Below are 23,404 nucleotides of genomic sequence, written 5' to 3'. Positions count from 1 at the left end.
GAGGTATGGTTCCTTGGGCGAAAATGTTTGTTATGGTCCATAGTACCAGAATCGCAAGGATATGAATCAACTTTTTTAATTGACCCACCCTAATGTTTATCGATCAACCCTACAAATTTTAAACAAATCACACACATGAAGTGTGAACCCCGTCCATTTAGGAATGGAACGCCCTATAACATACATATGGATACTCACGTAAATATGAAAAGTTGCTCACTATAAAGTGATTAAAGTACGCTAAAAGCGATTTTTCTGGCGTCATCACAGACATCTTGAGAGAATTAAGTTTCACGAGCTGTATTGATTTTATGCAAATGTATGTGTGTATATAATTTCTTTAAACTCGATTACTTTTTGTTACGAACTAATTGTAAAAAGTTCTTGAACGTTGATTTAAGAGTATAGTTTAATTGTTTCTTTTCTGGAGAAACCGAAGAAGACCGTAATTGTCGATTCTGAAATAGAGAATAGATAAATAAGAATTACTTTAGTTTCTTCTAGAAGATACACGCCGTAGAAAAAGTTTACGAACAGAGATTTTTTACAATGGATACTCATAATACTTTTCATAAAAAATAAGCATAGTTTTGTCCCAGTTATATTCAAGTTTTTCTTAAACCAACGTTTGAAAAAAGTTAAATAGCAGCATGAAAAATTTCCTTATTACGATTCCGTTGAAAAGACTTTTAAATGTTTTTATGCATTTTTTTTTAAGCTTAAACTTTTTTTGTAATCTAAGAGTATTTTTTTTCAAAAAGTTCTTTAAAAAACTATTTTTGTTAATAAAAAACTCCATTTTTGGAGGTGCTTTTAAATCGGTCCAGCTCACGTAAATCTTAATATATTTCCGAAATATTTTGGTGACCATATTTAAATATATAGGCATGTTCTGAAATTCGAAAATTTGAAATCGACTCGATTTCGATAATTTTTTCGATGGCTTTTACCCAAAAGTTTACAAGTTTCGCATTAAATTATTTTCATCAGAAATAATTTAAAAATATTTGGCAAATCGAGTCGAATTTCAGAATATGCCCAATAATAGATTTGGTTATCCCGGCAGAAATTATAAAAATCTCTGTACGGAAAGTCCATAAAGGTGCAAAACTAACTTTTCATAAACTTAATATGTTCTTACGTACTACTTACGCCAGGCGTATTTAATATCGAATTTCACCGATAGGGACGAATGCAGTAAATGCATGGAGCCGGACTATATTTGTGTCAGCGCTATCAAGAACTCGTTTGAAATGCGTAAAGGCTACTCACTTTATGAAACTGAAAGATGTCTCAAGAGAAGAATTCCAAACTCTCCGCTAAAAGTGTTTGTATCCTAAATGATGCCTGCTAGTAGTCTACTTAAGGTTCATAATGAAATTATACAGAAGTTAAAGTGAATGTCTGGACATCTTTAGTTTTCCGGGATATTTGAAGCGGGTTGCCTGCCAACTGTTTTTTAAAATTAAATTCACATAAAATTTTTTAAGAAGCTAAGTGATTTTTTATAATAGGGGTATAAATCGAATGGTACTTGAAGAGACTTTACTTCCAAGCTATATTTGGTAGGGTTTCCACCTGTTTAAGAAATCAAACTCAATTTGAATTATGGGAATCGGGTTATTCATATACATTCATATGTACATATGCATCACAATATGGGTGTTAGTCGAAATAGGTTTAAGATGGTTGCCACCTGTTTAATAAGTTAAATTCAAACTATTGAATAATTTGAATGAATTATCAAAATATGGATATCGATAGAAATGGTTTTGAAAAGTCTTAATTTAACTGTTTAAATGAATAAGTAAATTAAAAGTGCATCACAAGAAAGAAAGTTTTAGTTTGAAAATATTTTTATTAAGGGCATTAAAAAAAACATTTGAAAATATTCTATGGTTTTGGCTGAGCTTTGGTATCTTGAGTTTTATTGAAATAAATTAACCCTAATTTAGCGCACAGAAATTTCATATGTGGGCTAAGCGGGTGGGTGAAATAACACGAACGGCACTAAACAAAAATTTACTTTATTTCACTTTTAAATGGGAATTAATACCATAATCTGAGTTTTGCTTTATTACCCACAAAGATTGGAAATAAAACAAATTTTGACTTATTTTCCCATTGCTTATTTATACTATTTGTAACAAAATCAGTTTAATGACAGAAGGAAAAAGAACTTTGTTCATTCCAAAAATACAATTAAACAAATATTTTTACTTATGAAAAGTCTAACAAAATACATATAGGGAAAGCGTCGTCTTTAATAATTGCTCAGTAAATTGGATATAGCGCTTTTGTATGAATTTTGTCTGCATGCTTTTTAATACGTTGAGAATATTGCTGGAAAACCTTTAAACCTTTACATGGAACCATGACGCAATAAACCGGTGCAGTAATAAAACAGCTTTTTCGCTTTGCTCTCTGTCATTCGGCTGCCTTATAGACAAATTTTAAAGGCAATTTTTCATATCAGGCAGTGTCAAAATCTTTCTTCTCGCTCTAATTACTTCACCTTGTATAATTCCGTTCCTGTTCGCAGCATATGTATAACACAGAGAATATTGTTTTGAGTTTTATCTTCAGTTAAAATTTCTGCATTATCATCACTTGCTATATCCGACCTGTGGATTTCGTTTTCGAAGACGGAGCGGACATGTGGTACGAAATAGTGATGTAAAAATAAGTAAAATTTTACCTAAATACTCTCAGAGTTCTAAATTTGAACGTATACTCGGTACAAGCGGGTGGGATGAATGCCGTAAAAAACAGGTGAAGTAATAAAACAGCTTTCTCGCTTTATTTTCAGACATTCGCCTGCCTTATAGTTAAATTTATAGGCAAACTTTTAGATAAAGCAGTGTCAGTATTTTTTTTCTCAGTCGAATATTACTTCACCTGGTATAATTTCATCATGGGTGGGGTACATGCAATAACACCATACGCAATAATTCCCATTACTTGGACATTAAAACGCAGTTTCAGAAGTGAACTGTTGTCATTTTATTTTATTCTTTTTTCTAAATGGTTATAATGCCACCAGTGCATAATTGCGAAAGGAGGGGAGATGCGCTGGTCTGATTGCTCAACGTGAAATGAAATAAAGCAAATTTGTGTTATTTCACATTCATTTGGGAAATAACACAAATTTGCGTTATTGCCGTTTGTGTTATTTCACCCCCGGGCTAAGCGAAGCGGGTGATGGCAATCTAGTGACAGAAAATAAAGTATTCTCTGTTGTCCGAATATTTGAACCAATACAATTATTTTCGCCACTATTCAATTTCTAATTTTTAACAATTTTTTTATCTTCAATGGTGCACTTCTCATACAGTATTCTAACATTCTTTTACTTTTCAACTATGTACTTTTATTTATTTATAAATCGATAATAAAATAATTTCAATCAAATTGAATACTTGACTTTTGGCCACTCTGGCCCTGTGTGCATCGTTCGGGTTTCTTTGCTCTCAGGAATTCAAATATTTACGATATGGATAGCAAACTAAATATTTGTTTATAAAAATTTTGCCCTAGCACCAAAAAGCTCTTTTATTCTATGTGGCTGATTTAACTGATTGATAAATATGATTTTCTGTTGTATATATGGATAGGTTTCTGCATATTGATATAAGTATAAGTATAACTAGCACATCTTGTTAGTGACTGTGTATATATGGCTTTTTCAATGCATACATCGGCGCAACTAACGCTGGGCTATAATTTGAATCGATTGTCATGGGAATCAATATACCTGGCAATGGGCCACACAATTGAGTGGACTAATAAAAGCATATGCAGAGGTCCATATGTATTTACATATGTATATATGTATGTATTTATATACATACGTATATACGTATGTATGTATATACGATGTAATTCATGTAAAACAGAAAAATACAATATATGTACATATGTAAATCAGTTACGCCGTGTGTTAGTCTTGACATTTACATACATACATATGTATGTCTATGCATACGCCCGTACATGTGTATCTAATTATCTCACACCTGCTGGTTTTACGAATTAAAATTTTAAATGCCATGTCCGAGAATTAAAGCAACTGTGCTTTGTTAGGTCATCAAAAATCAATAAAAATTGTATTTAGGGTAATATTTGTATTGCCACAACTGTTTATATTAGATACATAATCTAAAGATATAATAATATTCACAATTATTTTGGTGAAAAATTGTTTGCATTAATTATCTTAATTCGTATTCGTTAACGCTAAAAAAAAACACCTCGGATTTTCTCTGTCACGTAAAATCCGACATGTTTTTTGGAGTTAGAAAAAAATCCAGACGTGATGGAGCAACACGGACTTCAGATTCGTGTTCAGCGACCCCAAAAACATATAACAGACTAGGTTTGGTCAAAGAAACCTTTCATCGATTCTTTTTGTGAACCTGTGTAATTAATGCAAAAAAATAAATGAAAATAATTGTGAATATTATATTAGAACAAGGTGTACATTTCATTTATCGCCTAATGTACATATCTGTGCCTATGTATAACATGTCTATGAAGGTGTAGCGCAATTTGATGAAAATCATTCAAGCGGAAAAATAGCCTGTCTCACGCAAAAATCATGTATTTCAAGTATCTACTGCAATTCTGTTTCCATTTTAGAAATTAAGGAATATTCGTACAGCGAAGTTTGTAGTTAAAAATATTACTAAAGCTGCACCTAAATTACATAGCAATTACTATTGAATTTACTTGATTGAGGATTTTAAAATGATTTCCGGTTTTAAAAAAGTAATTAGCTTTTAAATGCTTGCGGTCTGATTTGAAATTCACTTAAAATTGAGCTACCGAATTCAAAAGCATTGAAGCAGGAAAATTTTAAATATTGAACTTTTTGACGTAGAATATGTACGTCTTAACTTTCGATATGATGGAGGCTATGCTCAAATGTTGTAGTTGTAATTTTTAGAGCTTTACGAAAACGCTTATTGCACGAGAGCTAGTGAAGTGATTTCAAAGAAAGGTGTAGCGTTTTAAAGACAAAACTCCAAACCTATCGACAGATACATTTCTGTAAGTAACCAATTCGGTGTCTGCTGTAGAAACAACGGTAAATATTGGCTTATTTCGTGGTCAATTTTGAACCTTTAAAGTGCTCTACCAACTTATGATTTGCAGATATAACTTTCATTGTCGGGACATAGGTTCTTTGGTGCAGCAGAAATATTATCGTGTACAAATTTTAAATAAATTCAGCAAATATCGAGTATTTTAAGGCACAAAATTATTTTTTTTATTTCCAAAATTCTCGAAAACCGCTCGAAAGATTTTGTTTTTGTTTTCCCTAATCAAAAATTCAAGACTTTTCCATTCGTTTGGTATATGGGAAGTATTGGTTGATGTCTTCCAAGCCGTTTTATTTTTTTTTTCAAATGTATGGGTATAAATGATTTTCCATACAAAATCACTTCGTCATCGTTTTGCAAACACGTGCATGCGTTGGAAGTAAGGGAAGGAGACAAAAAGTATGTGTGCGTATGTATGTTTTGAGTAACGGATTTTTTATCGATTTTATTATCGAAATTCTGATCGATATTGCTATTCATTTTGCTATCGATATTTTCGGAACTTATCGATATAATAAACGATATTTTTATCTATTTCGTTATCGATATTTTGATCGATTTTGTAATCGATTTTTTTACGATTTTGTTATCGATATTTTTATCGATTTTGCTATCGATCTTGTTATCGATATTATTATTATTTTGCTATCGATGTTTTTATCGATTTTGTTATCGATTTTGCTATCGATATCATTATCGCTTTTGTTATCGATATCTTTTTCTTAGAGTGTGCTTTCGTTTTTGACTTGGATATGCTCTTACCATACCACGTCTTCTACGTTTAAATTTAGCGGCTGTGTCTCCGATACAGCCTGCAGATTAAGACGAAGGCGCTGGACTCTTCCTTTTTTTCGAGTGTTTATTTGTGTACACATATGTATAAGCACATTACAGTGGGTCGCGAAAAAAATGCTGTAACTGTATTTGGTTTAAAAGCTTACTTGAGGAGGATATTAGGGTCGTAAAATTGTTCGTCCTTGCCAGGTACAATCAAAATCGTGGTTCGCACATTACTTTGTATATAACTAAAAAACCTTAGATAGAGCAGTAAGATTATTTTCTTCTTCATACAAAGATTTATATCTCGCTTGTCAATTTTGTGTGGAGACAAACCGGTTTCGTCATTGCGCCATCGGCAGTACATAAAATACATAAAACCATATCTTCAAATTCAGCTACCAACGCCAACGTATACTTATGTATGTATATGTAAATATGTCATTATGTTTTGTTGGCAAATGACAAATAACAACTAGAGTTAGTTAAAAGTTTAAGTGTAATGAAAAAATGTAATCCCTTTGAAATGGGTATTCAATAAAAATTCACAATCTACAATTGACAATGGAAAAATAAAATTACAATAAATTCCCAATAAACAAAGTTAGGGGTACGAGTTTTTATGACTGCAAAAGCCGCTGGAACTAAATTTCCAAATAAAGGGGATAAGTAAATTAATAAACTTGTTTCTTTAATCAACCCTTACCGACCCGGTCTCATTTAAAGAACAAAATCTCATATCGTTATTCTGCAAAACCGCGTAACTGACATTTGCTCCAAAAATTGGATTTACTCACACAAGCTCTTGGCGCAATCCTTATCTATTCGTCCTGAAATATACTAGCCAGAAATGCGATTGATTTATAAAAAACAAAAAACAACCATTTTCAAATATGAGTGTTTTTGCTCTCTAGAAAATAACTTATTCAACCTCGCATACGCGGTTTTGCATTTTGTTGTTACGTGGCTTTGTACTTAAAACGACGATATGCATAGAGGATGTGTTTTAAAATTAATGAGTTCAAGGTAACAATTTTAATAAAACAAAGTATTATTTTATTTTTATTTATAGCGAGAATTTAATTCGAACTCATATTCAACTTAAATATGTATATACCAGACCAATTTCTCCTTAAGGCTTCATTCAATGTTCATTATTTAATTTTTGTAGTTGTTTTATTGATTTGTCGACGAGTGATCGGCTTGAATGCCTATGGCTTCTGGTCTGTTATTCGATAACAACATCTATCCTCTGCACACCTTACACTGCTTTTCCAGTTTTTTTTTTTTTATTGTTCTTGTGTCCTAGTTCTTGCACTTCCCTTTTTCTATCCGTACTAATTTTTTTTTTTGAAAAAGTACTTTGTTAAGTTGGATACAAACAAAATTAGAAAAACCTCACAGAAACTCGGACTATCCAGATAGTTTCTAATACAACGAATAGTTCAAAGAGAGCTTAGCCTTTTCTTATGGTGAGCTGAAGTGACGCCACATATGCGTTTGTGAAGTACCATACACCCTACTACGTAGAGGCACTGTTTACAAGTAACTCAGTAGCTTAATAAGTTAGCTTAGCTTACTAAAAACCTAATAGTCTGTAGTTCTTGCCAAGCTAAGTGTTTGTGACGGAATTTGAATCAATTTATTTCAGTCTCCCTTTGCAGCTGCAATTTGGATGCGCTGTTTTAAATATTTCGTGCACTTCCCTTGCCACTTTCCATGCTGTTGTTGGGCTTAGTATTTGTATACTTAACATTAGATACACTTAACTTAGATATATCGTCGTTTAAAGTACCAAATCGCGTATCGTCATTCTGCAAAACCGTGTAACTGACATTGGCTGCCAAAAATTTGATTTGCTCACACAGGCTCTTGGCTCAATCCTTGTCCATTCGTCCTGAAATATACTAACCAAAAATTGCTTTATAAAAAAGAGAAAATAATTTATGCAACCTCACATACGCGGTTTTGTACTTTAAACGACTATATACATTGTGCCACCAAAATAAATGTGTAAATTTTTTCAATCCATTTGGCCTTGTGTACTTACCGCTGCAAGGTATTGTTAACGTTGGTTGAGAGTAATTATCGATTTTTCCACATTTTGCAAACTATTAAAGCTTATTACTCGAATTGACTTATTTACACATTTTCTTATTGCTTTTTTTACTTGCTCGAATCAGAACGTTTCTAAAAACGAGTATTCAAAAAATAATAATAATGACTACCAATTTAATAGTTTTTTATTCACAGTCCACAGTGGCACTTTAACACAAACAATTCGCGACACGTGCGAGTCGTCTGCCGACAGTATTTGGACTTTTTTCGCTACAATGCAATGTAAGGGCCATACGACAACGGGCAACAACAAATTTTTAGTACTCGTGAAAAGTACAAAAGTGGTAGTAGAAAATAACGGAACGCATCGATCCGGTTGGCAAACTTGAAAAATCGTTATGGCTTTAATAATAACTCCTTGGCCGGTGTTATATTTTAGGCGCACTGGCTTCACACAACTACTGAAGATGTGTATATGACCCAGGCATAGCATAAAAAACGGTTAAGCACATACAAACACTATTAAGATGTACATATGTACATACACTCCGAAATATAAGAGAACTTTTTTTTTAACCGGAAAAGTACGGAAAAATCGATGTCGACCACCGTGGTGGAAATAACGTCAGCTACACCTAAAAGTCGAACTCGTACTGAGCTTGTCAGACAGCAGGACACTAGATACAAAGCTGGCACAAACATATGTATGTATATATATATATATATATATGTATATATATGTATGTATAAATGGCAATCGACCCACAACTGGCTGCCAGGGTTGGTTTACAGATAGCCGATGAAGCAGTGGTTAAAGAGGCGTAAATAATAATACATAAATAACTAAATATATATCTGTATGATTTTTTTTATGGCAATTGCATTGTAATCAGAATTGCAGTCATAAGAAAAAAATGTATTTTATTTGCTTGCGGTTTATTTGAGTATATTCAGCTTTAGCATAGTATTGTATATACATATATTATAGATTTATATAATTATTTATGTCATATTTTCTTATGTATATACATACATACAAAATCCTACTTTTCGGGTAGGTTAGGTCAAGTTGTTGTGACAGACCCCACACGGGGAAACTCACTTAAACATTAATTATATTGTCCTCTGCGTTACCAAATTACACGGTAACTATAGGACGTTTTTGGACTGGCTGCCGAGATAGGTCGATCTTCCACTCAGGTGTCGAAATATGGCTACTATTTTCTTACTACGAAGATATGTAGGACAGGCGTATAAAAAATTAATAAATGTGAAGTAAATACATATCGTCGCCCTTATGCCTGAAGCATGAATGTGAAAATTTAGCAATTTTGAGTTATTGGGTTGACTTGATTAACCTTTGGATGTGCAAATTTTCAAGGATTTTTAAGGACACAATTTTTAAAGGACTTTTCCGTACCCATTCGTCCTTATGCACCAAAAAAATTATTCTGTTTTAATTCTACAGCATATTTTCTTATATTTGATACCCTTATCTTTATACTAGATTGCACTGAATTTTTGAAAAAAATATTTGAAATAACCATATTTTGTAAACTCCAAAGTCCTTTTAAAAAAAATCCTGACGTCAGAGAGAAAAACTAAGTACGCAGTTTTACGTGAATCAAAGAGATGACCACGTGTTGATTTTTTTTTAAATATATATTCGTAAGGTTTTTCGAGCTATTTTTTTTTTTTTGTTATTTTTCTATAGAAATACCGTTCAAGTTTTAACAAAAACCACATAAATCACAGTTACAAGCTTTATACAAAATTTAGGAAAATTCCACAAATTTTCATCAAAATTTCAACTTTTTAATCTGATTCCTTAGAACATTTTTGGGTAGGCAATTTTAGTCTAATGAAGTAAAAGTTTCGAACGGCGAAAAAATCCTGTTGATTTCTTACAATTCTTTTTTTTTATGACGGATTTTTGGACTTTTTCCATATACCTAAGCATGAATTTCTTATGAAACAAAATGCGGGAGACGGTTAGCAACAAAATTTCAAAAAAGCAACGCCATTTTTTGTAAGTTACACTTGTTATATAAAAAAAAACCTCAAAAGTAGTCTCCGAAAATCAATTATCAAAAATCAGCGCGATTCTTAAGCAGGTTGAAACTTCCACTTCATTAGACAAAACTTGTATGGGCTAGAAAACTGCATACCCAAAAATTTTGTAAAGATTCAGATGGAGTTTGTGGAATTTCGAAAATAGGTATCTTAACATTTTGCAGTAGTGTCGCAAGTGTTGAAATTTTACATAAAAACATGCTATAAGGTTTTTTTTTGGTATGATGAATCCATTTCACACTTTCTTCGAAACCTATTTTCGCGATTTGGCATACCGCCAATTGATTTTAGACCCATAGTTTTTTCAGCAGATTTGCTCGGAATTATACGTAGAATTATATAGAATTCTACAATTTTATTCAGTTGGCGTACTGTTGGAAAAATATCGTATGCAAAAATAGTATATTTCTTCAGCTATAAATATATATATTTTTCAGTGATTTGCAAGAAAAAATGTGTGTTACAATGGATGACCTTTATAGGGAAATAACAATTCTAAAATAAATGTTCTTTAAAATAAAAGGTCAATGGCATCATTTTAAACTGACTTCACAAAAAGGAGAAAAGTTATCTATTCGTCGAAAAAATTTCATTTTTTGATGTATTTGGACCACGTTAACCGATTTCTATAATTCTTTTTTATAATTATTTTTAAAGGAAAGGTGTAACAGGTGGTTCCATACTAATTTGGTTTAAATCCGATCATTGGATCTAGAAAAAATTAATGATAATCTTAAATTTTTTATGAGAATTGAAATCGGTTTGGTTTTTTGCTTAAAAATTACTTATTAAAAATACTGTGAATGAATTACCACATTTAGTTAAAATTATTTAATTTCTACTCTCTTTTTCTGCAACTTCGGCATTCACAGAAAAAAAAATTCTATTATGAATGTGAAATCGCGTGACCAGAGAAACCAAACGACTACCTCACTAATAAAAAAAATTGCGTTTGATTTATAAAAGTTCAAATTTTGATTGCCGTATAGGCCATGATACTTTCATAGTTAACCATGAATTGTTAAAAACTGTCAAAAATGCAAAGTTATACATTTTTTTAAAGAAATGCATAAGAAAGAAAAACTATGTATACATAAAAGGCGTTTTTCATTTTTTTAATAAAATACTAGATATTTTTAAAGTGTACTATATTTTTTCTGATTTTTTGAAAAATTACTACAAAGATCTTGGTAACCCTACGTAGAATCCTTCTCGGATATAAACGCGTAGTCGAAAAAGAAAATGGCCCGCTGTAACTTACACGCATCCACACATACTTACGTCGCTTCAGAAATATGAATATAAATATGTTTATTTGTAAACATTTCGCTATCACTAACCTCTGCAGCAGAATCTCAACCCTACATATGTACATATACATATGTAAGTAGTAAACATATGAGTATGCGAACCGATCTTTTTAAAATTCAGCTTTTTACGATAAGCATAAAGACAAAGTCCATGCATTGTTCTCGCCCATTGTACATACGCGGAATTAAAAAAAGAATAGAAATTTTGCGAATAAGCTAATGAAATTGAGTCCAGTGCATAGCTAATAAGAAATGATACAATAAAAGTGTTATTTTGTTTTTTCTCTAACTTTTAAAAAAAAAAAAAAATTATCTATTTTCATTGAACTCCATTTCCGCATTTAAAACTCGTCGAAATTTCGTAAAATTACTTTCAAATCGATAATCTTCGATATAACGATACAATATAACTATCAAATCGATTATCTTCAATTTAACGAAGCTTCCCCCATACCCATCTCTATAGCAAAAGTAGTACTAGAAGTAGATTTACTCTTTCATTGCATAATTTTAGGCGATTTGAAATGATAACCAAATAGTTATCATTCAACACCAAACCGCAAAAAATTACAAGAAATCCACAACGAATACTTACGCACGCACAAATGCATTTATACAACACAATAATCGTCAAGGGGTTTTAAACTAAATTGAAAGAATCACAAATTACTCAAGTATCCAGCGACGAAGCGCCAACAACGATCAAATACATTTCAAGTGTGACAAAATTTAGTTAAAAATAAATAAAAATTTAAGTACTTGGTTTAGCACGCAAATTAAAATAAAAATGGACAATAGATTAAAAGTGACAAAGAAAGATATAGCTTTCAAAGTAATACAACTGCCTGCTGCAGCCGAATGTATTTCCGAAAAGTCATCCTTACAAGATCAGCCTTCGAAGGAAGCAATCGACATTGAAGGCAATGAAGGTGCTGCGGAGACTGTGATCAGTGTGACCAGTGGGGTTGATAAGATCGATGGTCCTATAGGAGATGATCAAGCAACTGCTCCACCCACCAACGAAAAACTACGCCGAATCGATAGCATGAATTATGCCGGAAATAAAAACTTAGCAGAAGGTGAGCAAACACAACTCCATGAAGCGTATACGAAAGTGTACAGAAAATCTAAAAATACTGTTTTTACACATATTTAAATATTGAATTTAAGGTTTAATGGATATTGCACTTTTGTCAGCGAATGCTAATCAGTTGCGGTTTTTGCTTACATACAACGATAAAGCGAGCACTTATTACATGAGTCTGTGTTTGGTAGGGTTGTCCTTGGTGCTGCAAGTGGCCGTTGGTGTTGGGCTAATTTTTAAGGTACATATACAAATGTGTGTACATGCACACATACATACTTTAAAAAAAAAATTAAAATATTAGCTTGACATTTCTGTAATTTAATGTGAACCCAAATTTTATATGAACTTATATTTTCCCTATAGCGCCACGTGAAGAGAACTGATAGCTGCTACTTCTATATAAAAGAATTCTTGCTCTGCGGCGTTTTCATTATTACTGTAGTGAATATACTCCTCGCCGCATTCACCACAACCGATGGCACTGAAAAAGCATAGAAAAGCAAGAAATCCGCTGATAGAACGATAACTATATATGTATATGAACAATGAACAAATTTACAAATGAACCTAATAAAGACTGCCAAAAATATTCTACTAACTAAAATTAAAAAAATGAAAAAATTATGTTTTCAATGTTCTCCTCGAATTCGTTCATTTGAGAATTTCAATAACGCGCAAATGCCTCGTAACTGTGTAAACCTCGTAAATAAACCGGTTTTCCACACAAAATTAAGAAAATGTATGAGGTTTACGTAGTTACCAGGCATTTACGCGTTTAGATGAATTGCCCTAAATATTATAAAAAAAAAATCAGAGTATCAAAAATAGGTAGGGCTTTTAAAAAGTGCCTTGTAACTCTGTTTTTAGTACCAATACTTTAAATTTTTTATTGAGGCAGTATCTTAATACATCCTACCAAAATCTGTGAAAAACGAAGTTTTTAAAGTTTGCGTTTGGGTATCAGTTTGGGTGCAGTTAACTCCCGAGTTGATCCGAATCAACGCTGGCGTCTGTTTATGCTTTAAGATGATAATCTAGGGCACAGTTCAAATATAAAAAACTTGAATTCCATCAATGATGCCCTAATTTCGAGTGCTTAAATCTTCACGGAACATTCACCTTGCTATGTACCTAAAATAAATAAATTTACATCAATAAAATTATAAATTTGGAAAATAAATTACTTTTTTCTTTGTTTACCTTTTTACACAACGTCGCCTGGGTAGAAGATTGTCGTATGTTAATATCGGCAGGTTGTGGGAAATCGCGATAGAAATTAATTACATTAAATTTTCTCCAAAGTCTCTGAAAATGTTACTAGTTCACAAAATTCTTAAATTATTTAATTTTTAATGTTTATTGCTAATTAGTTTTGACTTTATGAAGGATTTTCTTTAGTCAAATTTTGTCGTAAGCATCAATCGTCCACAATTTGGCAGCCACTTTGTATGAAATACGACAAAATGTGATCAAAATTTTCTACCAAATTAACGACACTTTTTATTCAATATCTCGGAAACAAGAGGAGATATATGCAAAAATGGAGAACGCCATTTTTAAGATATTAATTAGTTTAATATGACTGCATCACCAGCTAAATTTTTACTAAATTATCGAAAAAGTTGTAGTCAATAATTCGGGAACTATAGGAGATATCTAAAAACTGATGACACCAATCGAAAGACCTTATATAAAAATATACAACTGCATCTAGAACCAAAAATCGTCAAAGTGGCGCTTACGACAATCTTTTACCCAGGCGACGACAAGCAAATCACTTGGAAATGTAAATTCACCTCGATGCGATACAGCAACAACAAGGGCTAGGGGTATTTTTGTACGAAAAGCAATTTTTCAGCGGCAGCGCTCAGATCGTTCCGATAAGCAATGTTATTTTGTAATAAATTTATCATCAAACTTGTGTGTTTATCGTAAAATTTATGCACTAAACGAAACCTTATTCTAATATTTTCTAAAGTTTATTTCATTAGTGCTGAAGAGCAATCGTGCCTGTAAGAAATTCTCACCTCTGGAAACTTTATCCCCATAAAGGACTTCACCACAGTTTTTTTACTAGATATACTGAGATCGTAACAACACCTATCTATGTAGATACCTTAGAATGTAAAACATTTCTTAAAAATCGTACATGAAATGTACAAATCGTGTGATCCCTGCTTAAGAGTCGCGCATCAAGCGTTTATTTTTCCCAAAGCAATAACACGTGATCGGTATTTTTTTTTTAAATTCTTTCGATCATTGAACAGCATATTTTTGTTGTAGACTAATATAAGAAAAAAAACATAAAATATGCGTTAAAAAGTATTGACTTTATTTTTTCATTCGCACATATACATATTTTAATTTTTTAATAAATGCTCAAATTTTGTATATATCTCACTTATACAAAATTTTAAAAACAGCTTAATAAAAATACAAAATATTTATTTAAAACAAAAATACACTAGCTATGATCTACATAAATGCTCAGGTTCCAAATTTTAAATTCATGTAAATATGTACATATGTAACTATTTCTGGAATTAACAGCATGCGCGAGTGTAATTGGTGAAAACACAGCTACTAAACCTAATAATGGCAATAGAGACGTATGTATGTGGGGACAACCAATTTACAAAATAGCATACGGTCGATTCCCTAATAAATGCACTGTTGGTATCTGTTACGACATTACACTTAACTGCTCGCAATGGACAACTAAGCCCACAATTGGATGGCATCCTGTACTTTATTTGCCCCATTTTACTTGGTATATTCCTTCTTGATCACCTTAGCAATGGTGCTAAGCTGCATGTTGGTGGTACCTTCATAGATGGCGCCAATCTTCACATCACGATAGTATTTCTCCTGTGGAAAGTCGCGCGTGAAGCCAACACCACCCATCCAGTCAATGCACTTGATGGTGGCGCGTTGTGCCACTTCCGAGGCGAAGAACTTGGCCATTGCAGCTTCTTTGAGGAAAGGTTTTCCCTGCTCCTGCAGACGTGCGGCGTTGTAGGTAAGCAAACGTGCCGCTTCGATTTCCGTCGCCACAGTGGCTATTTGATGTTGCATCGATTGGAAATCGTAGATCTCCTTGCCAAATTGCTTGCGCTCCAGCAGGTAGGGTATGGTGTGATCGAAGCAACCTTGGGCAAGACCCACCATTTGTGCGCCAATGCCAATACGACCCTCGTTCAAGAAGCCGGCGGCATACTTGTAGCCATGGCCAAATACACCCAGTATATTCTCTTCGGGCACGCGTACGTTGTCGAAGGTGATCATGCAGGTGCCGGATGCGCGAATGCCAAGCTTGTCTTCGGGCTTATTCACGATCAAGCCAGGTGTGTCGCGATCAACAATGAATGTGGTAATGCCGCGGTAACCCTGGAAGATAAAGTAAGCCAAAGCTGATTATTTAAATATTGATTTAGATTTTTTTTGCGATTTACCGCTTCTGGTTTGGCATTGGCGAAGACTAGAAATACACCAGCCACGTCCGAGTTGGAAATCCACATTTTCGTACCATTGATAACGTAATGATTGCCGTCCTTCTTAGCAACGGTTTTCAAGCTAAACGCATCAGAACCAGCGCCAGGTTCGGTTAAGGCAAAGCTACCAGCCTAAAAATAATTAAAAAGAAAATACGTTAATATATACATCAATACTTTTAAGACTAAGTAGTTTAGATTAACAAATAAACAAATGAGTAGCAAATACTTTTAGCATAGCTGAGTTGTTTGCAAAACTGTCTCCTAACTTTGTATTGGCAGCAACGGTATTTTGCACAAAAATCAATGCGTTCTTCAACCTACACAGAGGGAAATAACGCACAGTAAAAATTAATACTTTTTACTTGATTGTAGTCTAAAAATGTTGGTATTTAGAGATAAAGCACGTATTCGAGTATACGATGAGGGGACAAAATAGCAAAAAAAAAATTTTACACTTCATGGAGAATGCCTTACCTTTTTCTACCACGAAAAGGTTAACGACTACGTGGGTAATGTGTAGCGTCCATATGTAGGGCTATACATTACTTTTTACATTACCAAACATTTCATTTTCCCACTCGGAGGCGGCAGTTTTGAAGTCACATATAAAAATAGTTTGAGAACAAATTTAAGTACGTCTTTTTTCCACGCTATCTCGACGGCGGCCATAGCTGAATGGTAGCCCGTTCGCCTACCAACTTGTTGGGATCGAGTTCAAATCCTAGTGCACGGACACTTCTTTTGTTTTTTCTGTTTATAGATGACTAGTAATTACCCCCGAAATACGAAAACTGTGATATTTTAGTAACTACTTAATATTATGCATTCAAAATTGATATTTACAATAATTTTTAGACGAAAAATATGAATATTATAAATTTTTGGAAAATGGGCGTAGCCACGCCCACTTATGAATACACGTGTATATCTTGGGAACCGCTCCACAAATGTCTCCCAAATTTGGCACGATTATTAGTTTTGGTACAACATACCAAATGGCAGAAAATTTACATCCCATATAACGGTAATTTAGAGAAATACGAAATCTTCGATAAATCAGTAAATGCCGAAGCTAATTTATTCAAAATTGATGCTTGCAACATTTCTTTACCAAGAAACACGTTTATGATAAAATTTTGGAAAATGGGCGTGGCACCGCCCACTTATGATCACATACATATATGTATCTCTGTAACCGTTCTACGAATTTGTACCAAACTCGATATGGTTATTGTGCTTGTCACATAAAACACAAAAAATTGAAAATTATTGAAATCAGACTAATATTACGGCCACTTTTCATATAACGGTAAATTTCAGAAATGCTTGAAACTCCAATATTTCGAAATTTAAGGACGCTAATTTACTCAAAATAGATACACCCCGGCTTACTATGTAGCGGTAGCTTTCGGAATGGTGAAAAACATATGTTTAATACTTGCGCCGGGTATTTAATGTTCGGCTCCGCCCGAACTTAGACTTTCTTACATACTACAAAATGTGCATACCGGTACTTACATATTCCTGCGACAATTTCGGCAAATACTTCTTTTTCTGCTCCTCATTTCCCACTTTCATCATCAATGAGACAACTAAAGTGTTGTGGATGTCGACGAAAGCGGCAACGGCTGGATCAACCTTGGACAGCTCTTCGACAACCAAAATGGTAGTCAGAAAATTGCAACCGCTGCCTCCCAAGTCGGGATCGACTTCCATGCCCATCAGACCATTTTCGAAAACGGCACTCACCACAGATGGATCAAATTTGTGTTCCTGATCCATTTTCTTTACGAGTGGGGCGATTTGTTCTTGAGCCAATTTGGCGACTGAAAAAAAAAATATGTCCATTTAAAAACAAGATATTAAAAAAAAAAATAATTAGAGAAACTCATTTCGTTTAAGTCTGTAGCACGCTCTTCATGGTAGGGAACAAAAGGTTTTGTATCCCCTCATGTAATTACTATTATCTGGCAAAAAAAAAAACAATGCAATAGGCGAGTGAGAACTAATTTTTTTGCAAGAAAAAATTCAAGTACTGTAGGTACATAGGCATCGATGCAGCTTTATTATCAAAAATATAGAAAAAAAAATTAAACAGATAAAGACCCTGCAGCAAAATTTAGAGAAAGTCTGGCAAAGCGCTAGTTCCGCCCTACAAATTTCAGAACTATCTCTGAACTACTGCAAAAGGGATGCAGAGCTGGAACGTTACGTTTACATTTCAGCAAAATTCAACCCTGGCAGGTAATTTTTGCTAAGAACACATAAAACGCAAATGAACACAATGGTGAAGGTAAGAATGAAACGTAACTAGCCAGATAAGTTAAATAATAAATAAACGATTTTGTGCAATTATTAACCAACGTGCGTTGATGAAAAAATGCGGATAAACTGATAAATTTAAGCCATGTACCCCTTTATCACTTAAGATCATAGGCAGCGTTGCCGCTTTGGTAATTTTTTACCAAAACTGGTAATTTTTTTCTTTTTAGAACGAGTTTAGTAATTTGTTAATTTTTTCAATTTGGTAATTTTGTTTCCACGTAAGTCTTTTCTTTTAAGTTTTTTATACTAACTTATTATAAAAACTTATAACTTTGAACCTTCTTACAATTGCACAAAACAAAAAAAATGCTTATGTACTTGCATACATACATATGTATGTATCTACACCTTAAGAGAGCCAAAAATTGAAAGGGCTCTTTAATGTAACAATTTGCCTTGACAACTCAGAACTTTTAGTATGAGCTCGCAACATAGCGATTTAAGGAAATCACCAATTTTTCCACAAATCAGGGTTTTGGATCATTTTTACCTGTAGGGACCAATGGTGAAAGAAAATAATTTCACAGGACTAATTAAAATTTTGCGATTAAATACGAACATGACCCATTTACAAAATTGTAAAAGTAAATTGTATCTATCGTTTAACGATGCATTTGCTGGTTTCATGCTTTGACTTTATGTTATGTAAAATACTTTATGTAAAAGACTGTATTGTACAGCCCATTTCCACCAAACGCTTAACTACAGTTACGAGTTTAGATAATTTTATGTTTTAAAAATATTTGTGAATTGTTATAGCATTGTATAGCACTGATCATAGATGAACAATTTTTTCTCGCGAGCAACGCCAACGTTAGATAATTATTGACAGCCGCGGTTTGACACTCCCTTACAAAAGGTTGCATTTACGAAGGACAGAGAAAGGGGAAGAATACTATCCCTTGTTGTGAAAATGGTACTAGCAACAGTACGCAAAGTAGGCAATTAGTAGTGAAATTCCTTTTGTAAATTCTAATGTATTTGCAGGAAATCTGGCATTTTAAACGAAATATTTAACGAAATATTAATATATCACGGTGAATTACGTAATTTGTGTGCCATTTAACTGTATAAAAACTGCAAAAGGACACAAAATTAAAATAAAACTACTATGCGATTTATGTAGACATCCAATTTAAAAACAATTTATATTTTAATCAGTTAAATGTGCTTCATACGCATATACAAATAAACATATTGCACAAAAGCTTATACTTCTATTTCACAGCAAAGCTACACTTTTTCCAAGTAAATTTGCAAAGAAGCAACACGGTGCTACTGCTAAGGGAGCGATGCGAGAGAGACAACTGTCAGTTTATCGAACTTTGTATTATTGAATTATGCGTATACTAGGGATGTCAATTTTTCGGCTTTTTTTCAAAGAATCTCATATATGAACAATCAGTTGTATGGAGGCTATAGGTTGTAGTGACCCGATATTCGCCATTTTCACTGAAAGTATTACTTTGATAATGGGTGACAACAGTGCAAAATTTCTTGTTCCTAGCTGCTTAAATGATCTGATCTATCTCTTCTTATTCTGGTACTTACAAACATCGGACCAAAATTATAATATCATTTCATGCTCATTTACAAATTGTATGCGTGCTTTTTTAATTAAAGTATTTAAAGAAAAGGCTCTATACTATACTTCTTAGAACCAGCTCAAAACTAACCACATTTTCTTCTAGCCCGGAGGCGACTCTTTTTGATCTATCTAGGAACTGTTGTTATATAAACTGTCTAAGAACCATCTAAGCCAGAGTGAGCTCAGAACAAGTTCGAAAGTTCTGCAGAGCGAAACAATTGTCACTTCGTAGGACATCGCTATGTTAAAAATGACAGTTGAAAGCATTGAGTTGGGATAGAACCAGGTAGAAGAACCAGTACCGTCCCTTTTCAGGCTAGCTTAGCGCAAGTTCTGAACCAGTTTGGTTTGCTGTAGGGGAGATTCTTACTTTCAATACAGACATGTTAGTATGGGCGGATATGTATGCATGTGCAAACAACTAATTCTTTCTATACATATCTACATATACATACATCCATATGTTCATAGGTATGTAAATATTTATACAGATTTTCTATTAAATATGTACATGTATAATGATTTAAGCAGCAACAACAATGCGTTTCTAAAGTTTTTATTTTAAATGACTTGTGTTTATGAATTTTTTTATTAATTAGAATTCGCATACACATACCACATATATACGTACAAGACATATGTATTTCAAAGTGGTGGCGACTTAAATTAGTACAACTGGTCTAAGTAGTCAAAATACGTATACGTAATTGTTAGAGAATTAAATAACAAGTACCAGGTTGACCAAGCTTTGCCCGGAGTGCATATACTTATTAGAGTTTTTAAGAATTGGATAGCTTTAAAAAAATATTTTGGAAATAAAAAAATGGATTGCGATATCTTTTAAGTAAATTTCTTACTCCAAAAATTAGGTGGCAACCCTATTCCGAAATGCGCTGGAATGAATGGTACACATTTTGAGCGTTTACGAATTGTGTATACATAAAAAATGCTAATTTAAATTAACAAAATAAAAATTCTTATTACAAAGAAGCGTGGCAACCCTGATTTAAAATATTTTCTAACCAAAGTTCTCAGCAATACCTTTCATTTGATATCCATATTGCGACGTTTTAGATAAATTGTGTAGAATCGAAAATAAGTGGCAACCTTATACTAGAATCCTAAGGGATAACGTTTTGTATATAGGGAAAGCATTGTTTAAGAACCTTCTCTTGGTACCCATAAATAGTAATATTTTATCTTTCTTTCTAAACAAAAAATTAAATTAGTATGTGATTCAAAATAGGTGGCAACCCTATTAAAAATATTTTTGAATAAGGGATATTTAAAACAACTTTCATTTGATAATATGAGGATTTAATTAATTTGAAACTAATTTCGAATAGGTGGCAACCTTATACGAGTCTTTTTGGAGATAGTGCCTATTCAAATAACTTTAAAATCTAACACATTATTTGTGTACAAAATTTCATCAAAATCTTAGAGCCGTTCGTTTAATGTAATACGATAAAATCTACACATAATATAGGATTTTTTCGAAGCGTAAATAATGCGGCATTTATATAGCCAACAACACCAAAATTAAATCAATAAAATTTGGGTGCTCTGTAGTCGACTTCTATGACCATCACTGTACTACATAGCTAAGCACATTTGTACGCAGGGGCGCACCCACCAAAGAATTCTCTTTGAATATGAATCAAGATTCGAAAAATTTACATGTTTATAAATTATGTCGTTTCTATTCATTGTAATAAAAAAGCCCTAATGAGGACTTCCTCGAATAATTATTGAATGCAAAATTCTGTCTAAACTAACAACATTATGTTAAAGAAATTTGAACTATTTTTAGCGTCTTTTGGAAATAAATTTCCACATTTGCTTTTATAGTTATCGATTTTTGATGTCACAAAGAATTCATGAATCAATTTAGAGTCGGATAGACTGAGATTCAAAAATCTAAGTTATAATTATCATAAGGAGTTAATTTTTGGCTAAAAATTCTCGAAAAAATGTACTAAGAAATATTTTACAAGAATGCTCCAATTCAAGTGAATAGTTAGTCAGAAAATAAACAAAACTATGAAATAAGTTTTTGATGACTCTATTCATCACTCTATCTTTTTGTTTAAAATAAAGAGCTAAAAGCTAACATCATTTCAAGCGACCCAAATTGATTCGAAGGGAGTTAAAAAGTATAGAAATAATATGTACATACAAAAAAATAATAGAAATTATACATTATAATGAGAAAAACTTTCAAATACCTGTAAGCATATAACCAATTATATACACATAGTTATGTTCTAAAGAAGATACGCTTATCCAGTTGTTAGAGAGCTTACCATGATACAATTGACCACATTACTTCAAACATTTTTACCGGGGCTGAAACCCCAAAGCCCCACTTGGTTGCGCCTATGTTTGTACATATGTATGTACATATGTATGTGCCTATGTTAGAATCCGTCAGAGCAAATTAGTTTAAAAACGCTCCGTATCTGAGCAGCAATTTTGTGCTATCAAACAAACACGTGGGCAAATATACATCGTTAGTATATTTAGTATGGAAAGGACGTACATATCTCACATCGTCGCTGAAATGCGAAAAATCCACAACTAACTAAAAATTTTTACTGCATAAAGCGATGTAGGGACTTTTAATTCGATGAAACGCATTTTAATCAATTAAAAAGTGCATTCTCGATTTTTTGTTAGTTACGGCTTTTTGTATTTCAGCGACGAGGTGAGTTACGCCCTTTCCATACTATACCTAACGACATACTATTTACATATACATACATATATATATGTATGTACATACATACATAATAATATAATAAATTTTAATATATAGTGACTTTACAAAAATTAAAACACGAGTAGAAACCCTATTCACCTAATGTTTACAATATGAATCAATAACAAGTATTCAAATTGTTCAGCATTTTCGGAATGATTTTTGTGTTGTTGATAGGACAATCACAACAACAACAAAGTTATACGTTGGCGAATTGACAAGCCCACATTTCGAAAACAAGCCGAAAACAAGCCGAAAACTTAGTTAGTCTGTTCCAATAGCAGTCCGGTTTACAAGATTTAGTCAGAATTTACAGGAAGTCGTTCCTATTGACATAAAACCTGGAAGGCGCTGAGGTAGAGTTTTTCGCCGCGTTTTTTTTTTAACGTGGTTTCTCCAGTAGGTCCAATCCACGGGCAACGTTTTTTTTTTGTTTAATGAAAGCAGGTGAAGGTGTGGAAATGAAGTTATACGGCGCATCCCGTACATCGCTATGTGTATCGCGTTCCCGGCCGTGATCGAAGCGTCGTGCAAAAAAAAAGTTAGCACAAAAGTTTTGCAGAATGAAATTCTCTAGTTCAAATTTAAGCAAAGTTTCAAGTACCGCTATATCCAAAGGTGGAAACAACCGGGTAAAACTGGGACCGCCATAGAATTTAGAAGGCTCCAATTAAGTAAGAGCAACTATCAGAACCTTTCTTGCCATTTCGTTATTTTGTTATGCACACTTTTCTTACCTACTAAATACATATGAAGCATACACACAAGTGCTAAACGCCCATTAAATTTCAAGTCAGAATATGGTATGCTTCAAAAGTTATGACATAAT

The 23,404-nt window shown here is 33.0% G+C and overlaps 3 protein-coding genes across 3 annotated transcripts in view; 1 reads left to right on the top strand and 2 right to left on the bottom strand.

The window, feature by feature from the left end:
- Window positions 1-8,606, bottom strand: part of LOC118739217 (long-chain-fatty-acid--CoA ligase 5-like) — a 431,825-nt gene extending 423,219 nt beyond the window's left edge. Inside the window, exons 1-2 of the mRNA XM_036470407.1 lie at window positions 7,930-8,606; window positions 199-458 (exon numbers count right to left, since the gene is read on the bottom strand). Coding sequence (XP_036326300.1) covers window positions 199-274 — 76 coding nt within the window. The 5' untranslated portion in view covers window positions 275-458; window positions 7,930-8,606. The remainder of the gene's footprint in view (window positions 1-198; window positions 459-7,929) is intronic.
- A 3,261-nt stretch (window positions 8,607-11,867) lies between these two features.
- LOC118739919 (ninjurin-1-like) lies at window positions 11,868-12,974 on the top strand. The gene is made up of 3 exons (XM_036471419.1): window positions 11,868-12,399; window positions 12,491-12,645; window positions 12,771-12,974. The coding sequence occupies exons 1-3, from the start codon at window positions 12,108-12,110 to the stop codon at window positions 12,900-12,902; spliced, it is 579 nt and encodes a 192-aa protein (XP_036327312.1). The 5' UTR covers window positions 11,868-12,107; the 3' UTR covers window positions 12,903-12,974.
- Window positions 12,975-14,752: 1,778 nt separating this feature from the next.
- Window positions 14,753-23,404, bottom strand: part of LOC118739213 (short/branched chain specific acyl-CoA dehydrogenase, mitochondrial-like) — a 46,375-nt gene continuing 37,723 nt past the window's right edge. Inside the window, exons 3-5 of the mRNA XM_036470402.1 lie at window positions 17,420-17,727; window positions 15,860-16,030; window positions 14,753-15,794 (exon numbers count right to left, since the gene is read on the bottom strand). Of these exons, the coding sequence (XP_036326295.1) occupies window positions 15,171-15,794; window positions 15,860-16,030; window positions 17,420-17,727 (1,103 nt within the window). The 3' untranslated portion in view covers window positions 14,753-15,170. The remainder of the gene's footprint in view (window positions 15,795-15,859; window positions 16,031-17,419; window positions 17,728-23,404) is intronic.

This window comes from Rhagoletis pomonella, unplaced genomic scaffold (assembly GCF_013731165.1).
Source record: "Rhagoletis pomonella isolate Grant_MI unplaced genomic scaffold, Rhpom_1.0 Rhpom_scaffold_00005, whole genome shotgun sequence".
NCBI classification, from domain to species: Eukaryota; Metazoa; Arthropoda; class Insecta; order Diptera; family Tephritidae; genus Rhagoletis; species Rhagoletis pomonella.
The sequence above is the reverse complement of the archived record's forward strand: the minus strand, read 5'-3'. Positions and strand labels throughout refer to the sequence as shown.